Source organism: Papaver somniferum, chromosome 7, assembly GCF_003573695.1.
Source record: "Papaver somniferum cultivar HN1 chromosome 7, ASM357369v1, whole genome shotgun sequence".
In the NCBI taxonomy this organism is placed as follows: domain Eukaryota; kingdom Viridiplantae; phylum Streptophyta; class Magnoliopsida; order Ranunculales; family Papaveraceae; genus Papaver; species Papaver somniferum.
The window spans coordinates 260,172,553-260,191,821 of NC_039364.1; the positions used below are offsets into that span (position 1 = coordinate 260,172,553).

The following is a 19,269-nucleotide window of genomic DNA, read 5'->3' on the forward strand; positions in this document are numbered from 1 at the left end:
ATGATAGCACCCAATTTTTCCGATTCGACAGTTCGATCTATGATTTATCATTCATGGACGTTGATAAGATACTTCCATTTAGCAGCACCGTAGGATGACAAATGGAGTTATTTTTACAAAGTTCAATGGGTGCCCTGAACATACAATATTGACCAAACAAGACAAGAGTCTTGGTTCCTCTCTCTCTGTAGCCTAGTTAGCAATTCGGGATTCGACAAACGTACGGAACGACAAACGTACGAGTATTATACGGTTTTGTAAAATTCAGATTCGGTCTAAAATTCGGTCAACGGGACGTGATTCGTCAGTAATTCGGAACGGCATACGTACGTGTATGATTCGATTTATAAATGTGAGTTCGGCTCTGAAAATTCGGTATCTATATATAACAAATAATTTGTATTTATAAGGTCATAGACCAATTTTTATGCATATGTGTGAGTTATTTAAAGAAAAAATAAACTTAATATGATGATATTAATAATATATACAACATTAGTTATCCAAGAGGACGTCGTATGGTGGTTTAGATGCTTGGTTAGTGAGTTTGAGATCTCTCTCACCTTCACCTTCAAATCTCTTCAGTCGTTTTTGTTTCATAAAAATCACAACACGTCTAATATTCGGTCGTGTATGCTCGGGAGGCAGTAAAGCCCAAAAAATGGAGTCTTTGAAAAGTAAAAGCTAAAGAATTTATGGCGAATTAAGCGGACGTATTATTCGGGATACGTAAAATTCGTGAACGGTTCGCGAATAATTCGGGAATGCCACATAATACGCGACTTGGGTTCGGAGTTGCAAACGTACGCGAATAAGACGGTAAAATTCGTGATACGGAAAAATTCGCGAATGATTCGCGAATCATTCGCGAACTTACTAACTAGGCTCTGTAGTAGTATTTTAAATAGTGCATTTACTTCTTCCAATTTCTTGCATTTATCATAAAAATTTGACAAAACCACCACATAGAGCAACTTCGCTTGCTGAATTTCATCCTTGTAAAATTAGTGTCATCTCTCCGCTTTTCATTTGGTATCGACTCCTCTGCGAAGAAGAACAACCCTTATAGTCTTTTCATCTTTTTATTCACTTCTAGGTTTTCTTACACTGAATCTAAGTTAAAGGTACTGGTTGATTTGAATCAGGCATACCCTTTGGTCAATTTAAAGGTACTACTGGTAATTTCTATTTTGCAAAGTATTTCACTCTTTAGGTTTAGAAATTAGGGTTTATTTCTGTAAATTTTAATTATTTTTGCCCTAAATCTTTTGTTCAAATCGTTCTGTATTTATGTTGCTGTTTCCCATTCAAGTATTGGAATTGTAAAAGTGTGATGTGTTTTAGATGAAACTCAAAGCAAATAGGACAAGTGACTTTGATGAATGTTGTAATAGGATGTAAGTAAGATGCCCATGCAAGAATAGAGAATGGAGATCTCCATGGCTTTCTCTATAACAGAGACTTATTACCTAAAAATTTAGTGGTGTAATCTCCTTTACTAATAATTTTCTTTATCTTCATTGTGCAGGGACGTGTTGAGGCGAACAAGAAGATTTAGGGTCATCATGTGAAATTGAGGTTATGCCACATCTGAACTCAGTTAAGATTTAAGGGGCTCCACGCTGCGGGTAACTCGGAGGAACTAGATAAGTGGGTAACTGTTAAATGCGAAGGTATCTTTGACAGAGTCTTATTATTGATTTCAACTCCAAAACGATTTAGGGTTCGTCAACTGCAATCAGTCAAAATGTGTATTAGAAAAATGATAAAATGTCAATGTTAAACTTTTGAATCCTTTTTTATATGACGTAGAGCAAATTCAATAAGAAAGCATGTGGATCACTCCAACAACTCATGCTGTGCATGATATGGCATTAGTTGCTAAAGAACTTCATCTTACCCATGTTCTCTTCAAACTGATTTGTTCACAATGGCATTAACTCCCTTTTAGATGCAAATTAGTGTTGGACTTTCACATTGCAATGAACTGTTGTTTTCTTAATTTCTATTATGTACTATTAAGTTTAAGTTGTCTTTAGAAATTCAGTGTCATACAGTTTTGAACGCAAACAAATTTTCCCTTTTTAAATTGAGAATGTCTTTTTTTTTTCTAGCTTAAACCACCAATCTAGATCTGTGCTACACTATGTGGTACTTTCTGGTCCCAAGTTGACTCAGAACTACACTATGTGTACACCGAAAACAATAATGGTAGACCAAAAGTAGAGTCCAAAATTCAGTCCATTCCTTGTTCATGGCTTTCATGTGGATTGTTCCCAAAAGGGTTCATCATTTCTAGATCTAGGGAAAAGATGGTGTACTCGTAAGGGTCTAAATTGGGCCAGCCACATTGGTCCGCCTCGAGTAGCTTCGAAGGGTATCCCATCTTTTTCCTAGATCTAGGAGTGACGAACTCTTTCCTACATGAAAGCCATTTTAACTGATGAATGAGTGGCACATATTGGCGTAAAACTTTGGTGTATCGGAAACATTCTCATTTTTTCTTGATATTGAAGCCTCTTATCCAAAAACCTATTTTCCAGCTCTCATTTTTTCTGAACTCTTCATGGGTTTAAGTTACATTGCTATCATTGTGCAGGCTTTTAGTTTTTGGGTTTGAATTGATCTAGCCATGAGGCACTAATTTCTGTGGTTATATCATTATTATATGGTCTAATTGATAATTATTCTGGTGCCACTCAAATGGTGATCACAAATTTTTTCTTGAAACTATATCTGTGGTGAAGGTCATGCAACAATTTTCATATTTACAGACGTATCTGGGTTGCTTTCCTGGTTTGTAGCTATCTGAATTCTGAACATTTTAGATTCGGGTTCCACAATTTACTAAAGAAACATGATAAATTTTATCTTTAGGTTTGTAGCTTTTTGTCTTTTATTTTTATGATTTATAAATTTTTCCAACTTTTATGATTTATAACTGGTAAGAAGTTGGGGCTTAGTTGTTTCTTTTGGGTTAAGTTTGCTGTTTCCAAATGAAGTAGTGGACCTGTTACAAATTTCTTCGAGATGTGATTCGTTTTGGATATAACTGTAGGGGTTTTCAGTTCATGATTTTGATTTTTTCTGTTTTTGTGAATGTACTTCGGTTTTTAGATGTTGACTCTGGCTACGGTATATAATGCCAGTGCTTGACATATACATTCTTTCTCTCAGGAGAATTCAGAATATCCGCATATCAAGAAAAGGAAAATGTTGTACCAAGTGGATGTGGGCTTTTCAGTTGATGAAGTTTCAGCAACCATCGACTCATATAGTGTGTATCCATCTGTACCAGACAAATGTTAACGAGGTTCGCCGGCACATCTAATAAAGAGATGGATTGTTGGTGGAAACAAAGGCTGGACTTCCAATTTTAACTATACTATTTGGGCTATCAAGTTCGAGAAAGATGATTGGCTCTGTAAGTGTACTTCCCTTGAGATCTGACTCTTATATCTGATGCAATTCTTATGATTAATTCCTTTTCCATTGCAATGGCATTTTTTTTCATTTGATTTCAACTTCATTTGTATTAGATCTGGATACACTAAATGCAATAACTGATAACTAGTTTTTTCAGTTTTTCTTTTAAACTACATTTCCAAGTATTACTTCAAATGGTTACTACACTTGAATCTTTTCACTGTTAACTTACTAAAATTTGTAATGAAGGGTTGTTTTCTTAATTTGTAATATGTATTACTAAGTTTGAGTTGTCTTTAGAGTTAGCTAGGCTAAAGTCTAAAGGGAGAAAAGTTAGTGTCATACAGTTTTGAAGGCAGACAAATTTTTCCTTCTTTTACCTGAGAATCTCTCTTTTTCTTCCCTTTTCCCTTTGTAACTTAAAACACCAATTTAGATTTGTGCTAGAAATATACATCCACACCAAACGATTTCGGACTCAGTTTTAGTTTTGTTCCACCAGGCTAAACTCGTCCAAGTCTTGCAAATCACTAGTTTTAAATGTTTCATTATAATCTGTCATATTTTAAGGTTTCACTCAGCCATTACTTGTTCGTGGAGACTAATCATTCCCAAAAGGGTTTATCATTTCTAGATCTAGGGGGTTTAGATGGTGTTCACGTAATGGTCTACATTTAGACCGGCAACATTGGTCCGGTTCTAGTAGCTTTGAAGTGTACACCATCTAAACCCTAGATCTAGGAGTGGCGAACTCTTTTGAAAATGGTGAGTCCCACGTGAAAGTCATGTTAACTGATCAATGACTTACACATATTGACTTAATACTTTGGTGTATTGGGAACATTTTTGATACTGAAACCTCTTATAGCCTATCCAAAAATCTATTTTTCAGCTCTCAGCTTTTCTTAACTTCTCTTGGGTTCAGTCTTTCAGTTTCTGGGCCTGAATTAAATCTAGTTACGAGTTACTAATTTCTGAGGTTATATCATTATTATATGGTCTAACTGATAATTTTTCTGGTGCCGCTTGAACGGTGGTGATCACTAATTTTTCTTTGTAGCCATCTGAACATTTTAGTGTGGGTTCCACATTTTACTGAAGAAACAATGGTTTTTGATACATTTTATCTTTAGGGTTATAGCTTTTTATCTTTTATTTTTATGATTTATGAATTTTGCCCAAACTTTTGGTTAAGGTTTATTTGGTAAGATTTTTCCAGGGCATATTTGTTTCTGTTGGGGTTAAGCTTGCTGCTTCCGAATGAAGTAAATTTCTTTAAGATGTGATTTCTTTGAATATAACTGTACAAGTTTTCAGTGTTTGATTTTGATATTTGCTGTTTTTGTGAATGTACTTCGGTTTGTTAGATGTTGATTCTGGCTATAATATGTAGCGCTGGTGCTTGACATTTACATTCATTCTCTCAGAGAACTCAGACATATTAAGAAAAGGAAAATGTTGCACTTAGTGGTGTATCCATCTGTATCAGACAAATGTTAATGAGGTTCACCGGCACATTTAAAATATACACACAAACACATATAAATATATATGGAGGGCGATTTCCCCATATCTCTCATTTAACTCTTCTATTGTTGCTTCCAATATCAACAACTTATCTGATTTTTCTTTTGGTTGTGCAGAGATTGGAAGGATGGAAGAAAGCTCTGCTAAATGCTTACTTGGTGAATGAATATACGTCTAGTTCCGGGGGAGGGATTTGGTAATTTCTCAATTAAGGTAGTTCTTGCTATCAAGTTATCAGTCAGTATTTTCTGGAGGAGAGCAAGACTTGTGAATATTTTTTGGCAGACCACGTCACAATGGACAAAAACCTCGAGAAAAGGAGCTGTGAGTATTTGAAAACTAAGCTCAAAAAATTGCTACTCAGTAACACCGAGTACATATATTGAGTACGTTTCGGTCTGCACATTAGATTTGATTTAACACCCTACAAAGTTGTTGCTCAAATAGCTCATTAATCTATTTGAACAAGTAAAGCAAGACACATGTTTTAAAATTAGTTTATATGGATCATCGACTCCTAATCTTTCACTAATATCAATCATGGAAACCGTTTCATGGTCACTGTATACAACACCTCAATTTTAACGGATTGAGGTGCAAAGACTGCTTTAGGAATGGCAGACCCTTTTGAAAATAAAGGGTCCTACACGAAAGCATGACTGACAGTGGTGTAAAACTTTTGAGTAAAGATCTTTTTGTATAGGAAGCATTTTCATTGAAGCCTCCTAAGTCTTAATCCTAAAATATAGTGATCTTGAATGGTAATCACTAATCTTCAATTTGTTTGACGTATTCAATGTCCAGTTGTTATTTGCTTTGTTGTTGTTAAGATATAACTGGTGTGCTTACTTTGTTTTTTTCCTCCTCCATTTCAGTTTTTGCGTATGACAGGAACCAACAGAATGTGTTGCAGGAGACAAGACTGATTAAGGACAGAAAACAGGCCAAAAAAATGACAAAAGGGGCAGAAGCTATGATCCGGAGATCAAGTATCGAGGTACGCCTTGTGCCTAGGGTGTTATTTATAGGTCCCTGGTAAATGGAAGAAAACCACAATGCTTAAAACATTTACAAAACCTTAACAGCACTCACGAAGATGCCTGGGTTCCCTTCAGCTTTCACCGTTAGCTTTTATGCATTGGGTTCCCTTAATTGGGGAAACAGATGGAGTTGCACCTAGGACTAATTCACACGACCCAACCACATACAGCAAAACAATGAACCAATTTTCTATATATTTTTGAATGTCATAACTTTTGGAGGTTTAGTTTTCTTGCTTAAAGAGGACGCTTATCTTGAACCATGTCTTATTACACCATTTCTGAAGGCAAAATGGGAATGACGTTCCTTTCTCTGAAATATCTTTCTTTCTTTTTTTTTTTTTTTTTTTTTTTTTTTTTTTTTTTTTTTTTTTGTGAATAAAACAAATGTTTCCTTCTCAAAAATGTATTCTTTTCGTTTTCAGAAAATTGCTTAGATTGCTCATTATAATGGTTCTCTTTTGTTGGCGGGTAAAGTATACTTTTCCTGTATTGTCACAACCAATGGAGCTTGGAGCAGGTAATTGCATGTATATCTGGTTGTAACAATTTTTACAATGTTAATAGAGTTTTAGTTAGGCTCTTACTAATTAATTTCATTTGTTGCAGACATTATAATGCACTTGGCTACCAAATATGTATATGGGCATGTGGATGTCATGGCAAGATTTCTTGCTGTCAAGGGAGAAAGGTATGCAGCTTCCAAAATAAGCTTCTGGCCTCATGTGATAGACATCTTTACTTTATCGAATCAAGAAACGTTGTTTTGTTGAGTGAATTGTCGCATCCATATCTTTTGCTTTCTTTAATTGACAGCATATTGCATTTAAGAAAATACAGAATATACATATGATCTGTCTTTTATATATTCTCTTGCAAATAATTTGTCGTCAATCTGGATTGTTCAGCACTTAAGTTCTTACTAATTGATTGACTAGAACACTGTCACTCTTGAAGGAGTTGTGGATGTCCAAGTAAAATCCAATGATTATAAAACTAATGCTTCAGTGTCTTATCAAAACTATGCATTCTTATTGTTTGCTGGTTACCTATTATAGTTTTGTAGCGACACGCTTTACATATTCCGTGTCTTATTAAAACACCAATTTAGATCTCTGCTAGAAGTGTTACATCCACACCACACAATATCGGATTAAGTTTTAGTTTTGTACCACCAGGCTAAAGTCGCCCGAGTCTTGCAAGTTACTAGTTTTAAAATGTCTGTCCTGTTTCACTATATAATCTGTCATATTTTTAACTCTGTGGTACTTTCTGGTCCCATGTTGACTCAGAAGTCAGAACTACACTACGTGTACTCCGAAAACGATTATGGTAGACCAAAAGTAGAGTCCAAAGTTCAGTCCAACAACAATTATGGTAGACCAAAAGTAGAGTCCAAAATTCAGTCCAACCTGAGGTTTCACTCAGCTATTACTTGTTCATGGCTTTCGTCTGGGTCTCATCGTTCCCAAAAGGGATTATGATTCCTAGATCTAGGGTTTAGATTGTGTTCACATAAAGGTCTACATTTGTACCAGCCACATTGGTCCGACTCTAGTAGCTTTGAAGTGTGCACCATCTAAACTCTAGGTCTAGGAATGGCGAACTCTTGAAAATGGTGGGCTGACGACTGACTGACATATATTGGCGTAAAAACTTTGGTATATTGGAAACATTTTCGATGTTGAAGCCTTCTATCCAGAAACCCTAGATCTAGGAGTGGCAAACTCTTTTGAAATTGGTAGGTCAACGAATGACTGAAAACTTTGGTATGTTCGAAATATTTTAATTGAGGCCTCCTATCTAGGAGTGGCGAACTCTTTTGAGAATGGTGGGTTGACGAAGGACTGACACATTGTAAAACTTCGGTGTATTGGAAACATTTTCGATATTGAAGCCTCTTATCCAGAAACCTATTTTCCAGCTCTCAATTCTTTTTGAACTCCTCACGGGTTTAAGTTAAATTGCTACCACTGTTTAGGCTTTAAGTTTTTGGGTTTGAATGAATCTAGCTACGAGGCACTAATTTCTGTGGTTATATGATTATTATATGGTCTAAATGATAGTTCTTGTGGTGCCACTGAAATGGTGATCACATAATTTTTCTTGAAACTATGTCTCTATGGTGAAGGTCATGCAACAATTTTCATATTCACAGACCTATGTGGCTTGCTTTCCTGGTTTATAGCTATCTGAACATTTTAGATTGGGTTCCACATTTTACCAAAGATACAAAGTTTCTTGATAAATTATATTTTTATTATTTTTATGATTTATTTGCCAACTTTTCGGCAAGGTTTATCTGGTAAAATTTTACGGCTTATTTGTTACAGTTGGGTTAAGTTTGCTGCTTCTGAATGAAGTGGTTGAATTGTTACAAACTTCTTCGAGATGTGACTGATTTGTTTTTATAACTGTAGGGGTTTTCAGTTTATGATCTTGATTTTTTGCTGTTCTTATGAAATGTACTTCGGTTTGTTAGATGTTGATTCTGGCTACAATATGTGATGCTGGTGCTTGACATTTACATTCTTTCTCTTAGGTGAACTCAGAATATTTGCGTATCAAGAGAAGGAGCACTTAGTGGGTAGGGGCTTTTCAGTTGATGAAGTTTCAGCAACCATCGACTCATATGGTGTGTATCCATCTGTATCAGACGAATGTTAATGAGGCTCACAGGCACATCTATTTAATGGCTCTGTAAGTGTACTGTCCTTGTGATCTTATCTCTTTATTTGATGCAATTCTTGTGATTAATTCCATTTCCATTGCAATGTCATTTTTTTCATTAGATTTCAACTTCAGTTTTATTAGATTTGGATACATTTCCAAGTATTACTTCAAATGCTTACTACACTTGAATCTTTTCACCGTGAACTTACTAAAATTAAGAGCATTCCCCTTTTAGCCCTGTTCCATCTAAATCTAAATGAAAAATAAGATGTTCCTTTTTGATAAACAAGTTGGTATGTTTCCTTATTTCTTAACTTAGTTAAGTTGGTATGTTTATATGATGATTTTTATTCAACTGTTTGTAGCTATTCATATCTATATACATGATGTCATAGTTCTTAAATTGATTATAAAATTCTTATTCAATAAATTTCTGCTTTTTTTTAGAATGATTCAATTTACTTTTTTTTAACCAGAGAATGTCTGTTTCTTTTCTTCTTACTATTGGTTTTCCTTTAGCATAGAACACTAACCTAGATCTGTGCTAGAAATGTATATCCACACGATTTCAGACTCAGTTATTGTTCCAAGTCTTGCAAATTACTAGTTTTAAATTTAAGTAATTGACTTGAAACTGTCTATATCTTGTTTATAGTCTGTCAGATTTCGAACTTTGTGGTACTTTCTGGTCTCTTGTTGACCCAGAACTACACTATTTGTATTCTATCTAATCGCTAGGTCTAGGTATGATGGGCCTCTCACGATAGCCGTGTTAACCACATAGTGGTGTTTATCCAAAAATGATATTTATACGCTGGATTTTCACTCAAAATTTCATATGTATGCTCATTGGTTGCACATGGCTTTCGTGTAGGATCTACTGTTCCCCAAAGGGTTCATCCAACATCTAGGGTTTACATAGTGTCCACGTAGTATGGTGTAAGATCTTGGCGTATGCCTGACAAAGTCAACGTAAAGATCCTGGTGTTCATTAAGCATTTTCGCTATTGAAAACCTATATTCGAGCTCTCAGCTTTTCTGATTTTCCGATCTTCTCACGGGTTGAAGTTATATGGCTATTCATGTCCAGGTTTTAAGTTCCTGGGTCTGAATTAATTTACGAGTCACTGAATTCTGAGGTTATATCATTATTGTGTGTTTTAATTGGTAATTTTTCTGGTGCCACTTGAATGTGATCACTAATCTTCATTTTTTTTGACGTATTCGATGTTTTTGTTAGTTATCTGGTGTTTTCGACGTTTGATTTGTAACTGTTTAGTTGTTCATATCTATCTATATTTAGGTTCTTAAATTATTATAAAAATCTTACTCAACAAATTCCGCATCTTTTTTTTTTTTTTTGTCAAATTTCTGCTTTATTTGGATTGGTTGATTAATTGATTTAGATTTGTTCTAGAAATGTACTCCCACACGATTTCAGACTGAATTTTAGTTTTTCTACCACCAGCCTAAACTTGTCCCAGTCTTGCACCAATTTTAAATTTTAGTAAACTGTCTATCCTGTTTGGTTATAATCTGTTAGATTTGGAGGTTCTTTTTGGTCCCTTGTTGAATCAGAACAAGTTAATGACTGATACATAGTGGTATAAAACCGAAAATGCTATGTATACACCAGATTTTGTACTAAATTTATACACCACTATGGGTCAACCAGTGATTACAAATGGCTTTCCCGTAGGTCCACTATTGCAAAAGGACCAACCATTCCTAAAATCTAGGTTTTAGATGGTGTTCACCTAGTGGTGTAAGATCTTGGCGTATGCCTTACAAAGTCGGTGTGAAACTTCATTAGTTCATTTTCAATATTGAAGCCTCCTGATCTAAAACCTACTTTCCAGCTCATAGCGGCGTTAATTCCCTTTTAGATGCAAATTAGGATGGACTTCACGTTGCAATGAACAGTTGTTTTCTTAATTCCTACAATGTACAAGTGAGTTTGAGTTGTCTTTAGAGTTATTAGGCTAAAGTCTAAAGGGAGAAAATTCACTGGCATACAGTTTTGATGGCAAAAATTTTTCCCCTTTTTTTAACCTGAAAACGTCTTTTTTTTTTCTAGCTTAAAACACCAATTTAGATCTGTGCTAGAAATGTACATCCACACCACATGATTTCAGACTCGGTTTTAGTTTTGTACCATCAGGCTAAACTCGTCTGAGTCTTGCAAATTAATAATGTTAAACTTTCTGTCCTGTTTCATTATTCTATCAGATTTTGAGCTCTCTGGTACATTCTGCTCCCATGTTGGCTCAGAACTACACTACATGCACTCCAGAAACACTTATGGTAGACCAAAAGTAGAGTCCAAACTCCAAAATTCAGTCCGTCCTGAGTATCACTCAGCCGTTACTTGTTCATGGCCTTTGTGTGGGACTCACCGTTCCCCAAAGGGTTTATCATTCCTACATCTAGGGTTTAGATTGTATGCGCGTACGAGTCTACATTTGGACCGAGCACATTGGTGCGGCTCTAGTAGCTTCGTAGTATAGACTGTAGACCATTTAAATCTTAGTTCTAGGAGTGCCGAATTCTTTTGAAACTGGAGGTCCTGCATGTTAACTGACCGATGACTGACACCTATTGACTTAAAACTTTGATGTAATGGATAAATTTTCGATATTGAAGCCTCCTATCTATAAATCTGTTTTTCAGCTCTCAACTTTTCATAACTCCCCACGGGTTTAAGTTAAATTGCTATCATTGTTCAGGCTTTCAGCTTCTGTGTCTGAATTAATCTAGCTACGAGTTACTCATTTCTGTGGTTACATCATTATTATATGGTCTAATTGATAATTTTTCTGGTGCCACTTGAACGGTGACCACTAAACCCATTTTTCATCTCAAGTTGAGTTTCTTTTACAAAATCTTAATGGTAACTTTTGAATCTTTAGTTATTTATCTATGTAGAGTAAATTCAACCGCAAAACTGTGATGTTGTCGATGTTTTAGGAAGATTCTAGAGTATTCTAGAATCATCTAGATGTTTCCTTAATTTAGTATAGCTAGAGGTTTCCTAATTTAGTTAAACTCAAGGTTTCCTTTTGTAGCTATGTTTAGGTTTCCTAGTATAACTCATATACTTGGAAGACAAGTTTGTAACCTATATAAATAGGTGTACAAGTCTTAAGGGAAAACACACAGCACAATGCAGAGAAGAGTTCTCATAACTAGAGAATTTTAGGGTTTAGAACATTTGGTTCATAGAGAATTGTTTAAGGTTTGTGAACAGCATCCTGCTGGTCATGGTTGTGGTTTATTCTCTGTAATTCGTTCTATAATAAGAGTTGATCGTAGCCGTTTGTGGACGTAGGCATATTGCCGAACCACGTTAAATCTTGTGTCTTTCTTTGTTTCGTTTAATGCATCTTATTTCTGTTTTCTTTAATTCTACGTTGATCCAAAGAACTATTAGTGTCTTGTGAGGTTAATCCTAGGGCATTAATCCTAACAAGTGGTGCGGTGAGCGTGGAGAGGATCATAGTTGGAAGTGAAGATGTCTAGTTCTACATCAAGTGGAAGTTTTTCGAAGGTGCATGGATTTGATATTATCAAATTCAACGGGAAGAATAATTTTACATCATGGTAAATTGATGTTAAAGATATTCTTGTTAGTAAAAAACAAATCAAAACGATCAAGGACAAACCAGCAGCGTTACCAAAGGAATTGAGCGATGAGAAGTGGGATGACCTTGTATTGGAGGCGTGTTCAACCATTCGGTTATGTTTGTCAAGGGAGATCACTCATAATTTTTCGAGTGAAACCTCTGCAAAGGTGTTGTGGGATAAGTCAGAGAAGCTCTACTTGCAAAAGGATTTGACTTCGGAGCTTTACTTGAAGCACAGGCTTCATGCCTTTCGGATGGCTTCAGGTAAGCCTATGGTTGATCATATTAACGAGTTTAATAAGATCTGTTCTGATTTATCTAACGTCAGTGTGACTATTTCTGATACGGACAAATCTATGATATTATTATGTTCTTTGCCTCCATCATATGATGCTTTCATTGACTACTTGTTGAGTGTGAAACCGAAGGAGACAATAAGTTGGTTTTCGATGATGTGGTCGCTGCTTTACAAGCTAAGGCATTAAGGAAACAAGAGTTAAGCGATGAAGCACAAGCCGAGGGTTTGTTTGTTGATAGAGGAAAGAATAGTAATAAGAAGCAGAAGTCGAAGAATCGTTTCAAGAAGAATGATATTGAGTGTTATTATTGTCGTAAAACTGGTCATATTAGGGCTGATTGTCTCAAGCTTAAGGCAAGAGATGAGAAACGTGAGAATATCAGATTCGAAGAATGTTGTTGCTTCGGTTGCGGAAGGCAGTGAAGTTTTAGAAGACCCAATGTGTGATTTTGATGAGGAAGTGTTAACCGTTACTTCAAAGAGTTATCTCAATGATGGTTGGATGCTTGATTCCGGTGCTTCGTATCATATGTGTCCTTCAAAGGATTGTTTCACTACTTATAGAGAGGTGAACGGTGGTACTGTTATGATGGGCAATTCTAATGCCTGCAAAACAGTTGGAGTTGGTACGGTACAAGTTCGTTCGCATAGTGTTATCACAACACTTTCAGAGGTTAGACATGTTCCAGATTTGAGGAAGGGTTTGATTTCGTTAGGAGTACTTGAATCACTTGGATACAAGTATGTTGCTGAATATGGATTCTTGAAGGTATACTACGACGGTAGTTTGAAGATGACCGGTGAAAGACATGGTAATTTATATTACTTACAAGGAGATATAGTTTGTGGTGGAGCTATGGTTTCTCAATCAATTGATGAGAAACAGGTGGAGTCAACACGTTTATGGCATATGCGTCTTGGGCATATGAGTGAGAAAGATATGTCCGTGTTGAGTAGTACAGGCTTGCTTGGAGGTGAAAAGACTTGCAAGCTTGGTTTCTGTGAGCATTGTATCTTCGGGAAACAATGTAGGAACAGTTTTAGTACCGCTGTACATCAAACGCATGGTATGTTAGATTACATCCATTCGGATATTTGGGGTCCCTCTCGTACAGTTTCTAAGGGAGGTGTTAGGTGGTTTGTGACCTTTATTGATGACTTTTCGAGGAGAGTTTGGCTTTACACCATGAAGCATAAGAATGAAGTCACCGAGGTGTTTAAGAAGTGGAAGACCATGGTAGAGAAACAACTTGTTCGTGTGATTAAGAAGATACGTTCCGATAATGGCGGTGAATACATCGAAGACCCATTGAAGGAGTTTTGTGAGGAACAAGGTATCGTTAGGCACTTCACATTCAAGGGTACACCACAGCAAAATGGAGTAGCGGAAAGAATGAATTGAACGTTACTTGAGAGAGCACGGTGCATGTTGTCAAACGCAAGTTTAGACAAGATTTGGTGGGTTGAAGCAGTTAATACGGCGTGCCATTTAGTGAATCGATCATCATCAACAGCTATTAAGTGTAAGTCACCTATGGAGGTATGGACCGGTAATCCCGTCAATTATACTAATTTGAAGGTGTTTGGTTGTCCAGCCTATTTTCATGTGAAAGAAGATAAGTTGGGTGTTAGGGCTAAGAAAGCAATTTTCTTAGGTTATCCATTAGGTGTTAAGGGGTATCGGCTATGGTGCCCAGAACTGAATAAGTTTATTATCAGTCGTGATGTGACCTTTAATGAGAAAGCGATGCTTGATTCAAAGAAGTTCACTGATTGGGACTCTCAAATTGAAAGTGAGAGCAGTAGCGGTGTTGAAGATGATTCGATGCAGGAGGAGCAAAGGGTTCCTAGTTCATCTACTATTAAAGAAGAAAAAGAAACACTTGTAGAAGATGAAGTTGAGTTTGAGGTTCCTAGTGAGGAATCTACACAACAACAAGTTGAGAATATTCCGTCCTTCACCAGTCCGTTATGGTTTTGATGAGTTTGCATCTTATGCATTCTCTGTTTTTGAGGATGAGTCGTTTACCTTTGAGGAGGCAATGAGTAATACTCATGCCGTTGAGTGGAAAACAACCATGAATGAGGAGATGAAGTCTCTTCACAAGAATCGCACTTGGGAGCTTGTTAAGTTGCCTAAGGGTCGAAAGAAGATTGGGTGCAAGTGGGTATATACCGTAAAGGATGGAATTCCAGATTCCAAGGGTGTCGTTAGTGGTTTACGATACAAAGCAAGGTTAGTAGCTAAGGGATATGCACAAAGGGAAGGTGTGGATTATAATGAAGTTTTCTCTCCGGTTGTTAAACACGCTTCTATCCGAGTCCTTTTAGCATTTGTGGTGCAGTTTGACTTAGAGCTCGAGCAATTAGATGTCAAAACAACATTCTTGCATGGAAATTTGCAGGAAGACATTTATATGTCACAACCCATTAGTTATGAAGTTGCTGGTAAGGAAGATTATGTGTGTCGACTTGAGAAATCATTGTATGGTTTGAAGCAATCGCCAAGACAATGGTACAAGAGGTTTGATATATTTATGTCGTAACAAAAGTATACTCGTAGTAAATACGATCAGTGCGTGTATTTTAAGAAGTTTCCAGATGGAAGTTTTGTTTATCTTTTACTCTATGTGGATGACATGCTCATAGCTGCAAAGAGCAAGTCAGAAATTGATGTTTTAAAGAAACAATTGAGTTTAGAGTTTGAGATGAAGGATTTGGGTCCAGCTGAGAAGATTTTGGGTATGGAGATTACTCGAGATAGATCTAAGGAGAAGTTATGTCTTACTCAGAAATCCTATCTTGAGGGGTTCTTCGTCGCTTTGGAATGCATAACTCCAAAGCTATTAGTGTTCCAATTCCGCCTACAGTTAACTTATCAAAACAGTTGTGTCCTACTACAACTGAGGAGAAAGAGTTTATGTCAAAGGTTCCCTATGCTAATGCGGTAGGTTCTTTGATATATGCTATGGTTTGTACTCGTCCGGATATTTCACAGGCAGTTGGTTTAGTTAGTCGTTATATGGCTAATCCTGGAAGAGCACATTGGTATGCGGTGAAGGGAATTTTGAGATATCTTCAAGGGACCTTGGATATTGGTTTAGTGTTTGAGAAGGAGCAGAATTTGAAGGTCTGTGGATTTGTTGATTCTGATTATGCGGGTGATAGGGATAAGTGTCGTTCTACTTCAGGGTATTGTTTTACACTAAGTGGAGGACCTATCAGTTGGAGGTCTATGTTACAACCAATCGTAGCTTTGTCTACTACGGAGGCAGAGTATATTGCTGTGACGGAGGCTGTTAAGGAAGCATTATGGCTTCGTGGTTTAGTTAAAGACTTGGGGATTATACAACGGAGTGTTGTTGTAAACTGTGATAGTCAGAGTGCTATTCATTTAGCTAAGAACCAAGTTTATCATGCACACACCAAGCATAATGATGTTCGTTATCATAAGGTACGAGACGTTGTTGATAACGGATTAGTACAACTATTGAAGGTTGATACTGAAGATAATCCAACAAATATGTTGAAGAAAGTCGTTCCGAAGGTCAAGTTTGTGTCTCAGCTTGATCAATGCTGCTCGTTGTTGAGGCTCTAGGGGCATTTGAGGCTACGGTTAACTTGTGAAGATCAAGCTCAGTTTGGTGGAAACATCGGCAAGGTGGAAAATTGTTATGTTGTCGATGTTTTAGGAAGATTATAGAGTATTCTAGAATCGTCTAGGTGTTTCCTTAATTTAGTATAGCTAGAAGTTTCCTAATTTAGTTAAACTCAAGGTTTCCTTTTGTAGCTATGTTTAGGTTTCCTAGTATAACTCATATACTTGAAAGACAAGTTTGTAACCTATATAAATAGGTGTACAAGTCTTAAGGGAAAACACACAGCACAATTCAGAGAAGAGTTCTCATAACTAGAGAATTTTGGGGTTTAGAACGTTTGGTTCATAGAGAATTGTTTAGGGTTTGTGAACATCATCCTGCTGGTCATAGTTGTGGTTTATTCTCTGTAATTCGTTCTATAATAAGAGTTGATCATAGCCGTTTGTGGACGTAGGCATATTGCCGAACCACGTTAAATCTTGTGTCTTTTTTTGTTTCGTTTAGTGCATCTTATTTCTGTTTTCTTTAGTTCTACGTTGATTCAAAGAACTAATAGTGTCTTGTGAGGTTAATCTTAAGGCATTAATCCTAACAAAAACATGCAAATCACTCCAACAACTCATGTTGTGCATGATGTGGCAGTAGATGCTAATGTAATTTATCTTACTCATGTTCTTTCAACTGGTTTGTTCGTAATGGCATTAATTCCCTTTTAGATGCAGATTAGCTTTGGACTTTCACATTGGAATGAGTGTCCGTGCTCTTAATTTCTGTTCTGTACTACTAGGTTTGAGCTGTCTTTAGAGTTAGTAACGCTACTGAAGGCTTCAAATTTTCCCTTTTTTAACTTGAGAATGTCTTTTTTTTTCTTTTTTCTTTCTAGCTTAAGCCACCAATCTAGATCTGTGCTAGAAATGTAATCCACACCACACGAATTTAGACTCAGTTTTAGTTTCATACCACCAGGCTAAACTCATTCGAGTCTTACAAATTACAAGTTTTTAAATTGTCTGTCCTGTTTCGTTATAATCTGTCAGATTTTGAACTCTGTGGTACTTTCTGGTCGCGGGTTGATTCAGAACTACACCATGTGTACTCTGAAAACACTTATGATAGATCAAAAGTAGAGTCCAAAATTTAGTCCAACCTGAGACGTCAGTCAGCCACTTGTTCATGGCTTTCGTGCGGTACTCGTTGTTCCCAAAAGGGTTCATCATTTCTAGATCTAAGGTTTAGATGTTGTACACGTAAAGGTCTACATTTGAACTAGCCACATTAGTCCGCCTCTAGTAACTTCGAAGTGTACCCCATCTTAATTCTAGATCTAGGAGTGGCGAATTCTTTTAAAAATGACGGGTCCCACTTGTCATGTTAACTGATGAATGGCTGACGCATATTGACGTAAAGCATTTGGTGCATTGGAAACATTTTCGATATTGAAGCCTATCCAAAATCCTATTAGTCTAGCTCTCAATCTTTCTGAACTCATGGATTCTACCATTGTTCAGGCTTTAAGTTTTCGGGGTTGAACTAATCTAGCTATGAGGCGCTAATTTCCATGGTTATGTCATTATTATATAGTCTACCCACTTAAGTTTACTGAAAAAAGAAATTCTCACTTCTTATATCGAGTAGTGTCTATACTAATAAAAGAAGGAAAATGTTTTTGAACAGGCAAAATAAATAGCTATATGCCAGCTGAGGTGATCAGCAATTAGTGAATTTTATACTCTGTTTGCATCCTTCTGGGGGTTTCCCCTGAGATTGTGAGATGTAATACAGCGGTACTCTTCAGTCTTTATTGTTTTCTGTTGTTTCTCAGGTGTTATTCATGGCCCTTCACAATTTTAGTCACAATCTCAGGTGTTTTTGCTGAGATTGTGAGGTGTTTCTCAGGTCTTTATTGCAAATTACTTTTCTAAACTGATGAGAGGCGTCACTTTATAACCTAATTGCAAAACCTTGGAACCTGGGAATCAATTATTCTTTATGTAATTTCTACCTTATTGACCTCGGGTCATTACCAGGGAGGTGAGAAATTTAACGTTGGTGTCCTTTCGTGAAGAGCCAATAACCTAAATGTAATTTGGGATACTAGGATTTGATGAGCTGCAGGATTTTTTTTTATATAACCTTCTTTGCTTTTTTCATACGAAGTTTTGTTGCATCTCAGTGTATGCAGGCTATACAGGAGGGAGTTGATGCTGTGGTTGCAGTTAGAGGTGATGTCACTCTTCACGAGGTTCCTGTCGTCTATCTTCAATGAAACCAAGTGGTTTCTTGGGTTCTTTTTTGTGATGGTAGTCGTGGACTTGACATCGAAACAGGAAAGATGGTAGTCGTGGACGTGACATCGAAACAGGAAAACAAGAAGTATTATCGGTGTTACATGCTTTGGCTTGAATTGGCAGGTGGTAAATGGCTTCTTCTGGGCAGGACTATTTCATACCATGACGAGGGAAATAGTCACACAGCTATCCTTGGCGTAAGTGGTTACTTACACAGCTGTATTCTTATAGTTAAGTCATTAGATTACATAATCCAATGTACACCAGTGAGCCTATTGGCTTTTCTATAAATGTTGTAGTCCTCCGTCTTGTAGCCCTTGTTTGTTGAGTGATAAAAATGACCCATAGGAAGCCGTAGAATGAGGGGGACTGGGAATTAATTCATCAAGCAACAGCCCTCTGTGCAGGAAACGCGAAGTTCTTTGGTGGAGGAATGGAGATGACACCTAAAGCTGACCCTTGTAATGGATATCTTCAGGCAGTTAAATCAATAACCTAATTGTCCTAGAAATTTTTCGCAAGCATTTTACTTCCGTCACATGAAATACTAACTCTATTGTTGGGCAGCTTCAATTGCAAATGAGCAACCCTTTTAGTTGATCTATGTTTCTACTTTAAAAAAAAAAATTCACTTCATTTTCTCCTACATGATTTCTTTCTAGTTGATGAACTCAACAAGGCAGAACACACGAGCATGTTGATTCTGAATATACACGATTATAAGTCTTTAGTCTCGAGTCATGACTGTTTTTATGTTTTTCAGTGTGCAGTCCATCAAAGTGAGGAAATTGCTGG

General features: G+C 36.6%; 1 protein-coding gene across 2 annotated transcripts; it reads left to right on the forward strand.

The window, feature by feature from the left end:
- The first annotated feature begins 908 nt into the window (after window positions 1–908).
- On the forward strand, window positions 909–19,063 carry LOC113300249 (cystathionine beta-lyase, chloroplastic-like). Of its 2 annotated transcripts, none has more exons than XM_026549460.1 (9): window positions 909–1,169; window positions 1,529–1,673; window positions 3,178–3,424; window positions 5,070–5,277; window positions 5,829–5,950; window positions 6,471–6,513; window positions 6,603–6,684; window positions 8,536–8,693; window positions 18,360–19,063. In XM_026549460.1, the coding sequence occupies exons 4-8, from the start codon at window positions 5,250–5,252 to the stop codon at window positions 8,537–8,539; spliced, it is 279 nt and encodes a 92-aa protein (XP_026405245.1). In that variant the 5' UTR covers window positions 909–1,169; window positions 1,529–1,673; window positions 3,178–3,424; window positions 5,070–5,249; the 3' UTR covers window positions 8,540–8,693; window positions 18,360–19,063. The 2 variants fall into 2 exon arrangements, 1 of the variants encoding a protein (XP_026405245.1); XR_003335639.1 differs by lacking the exon at window positions 18,360–19,063 and adding an exon at window positions 9,541–9,906 and having other exon boundaries at window positions 915–1,169; window positions 6,419–6,513.
- Window positions 19,064–19,269: the final 206 nt, after the last annotated feature.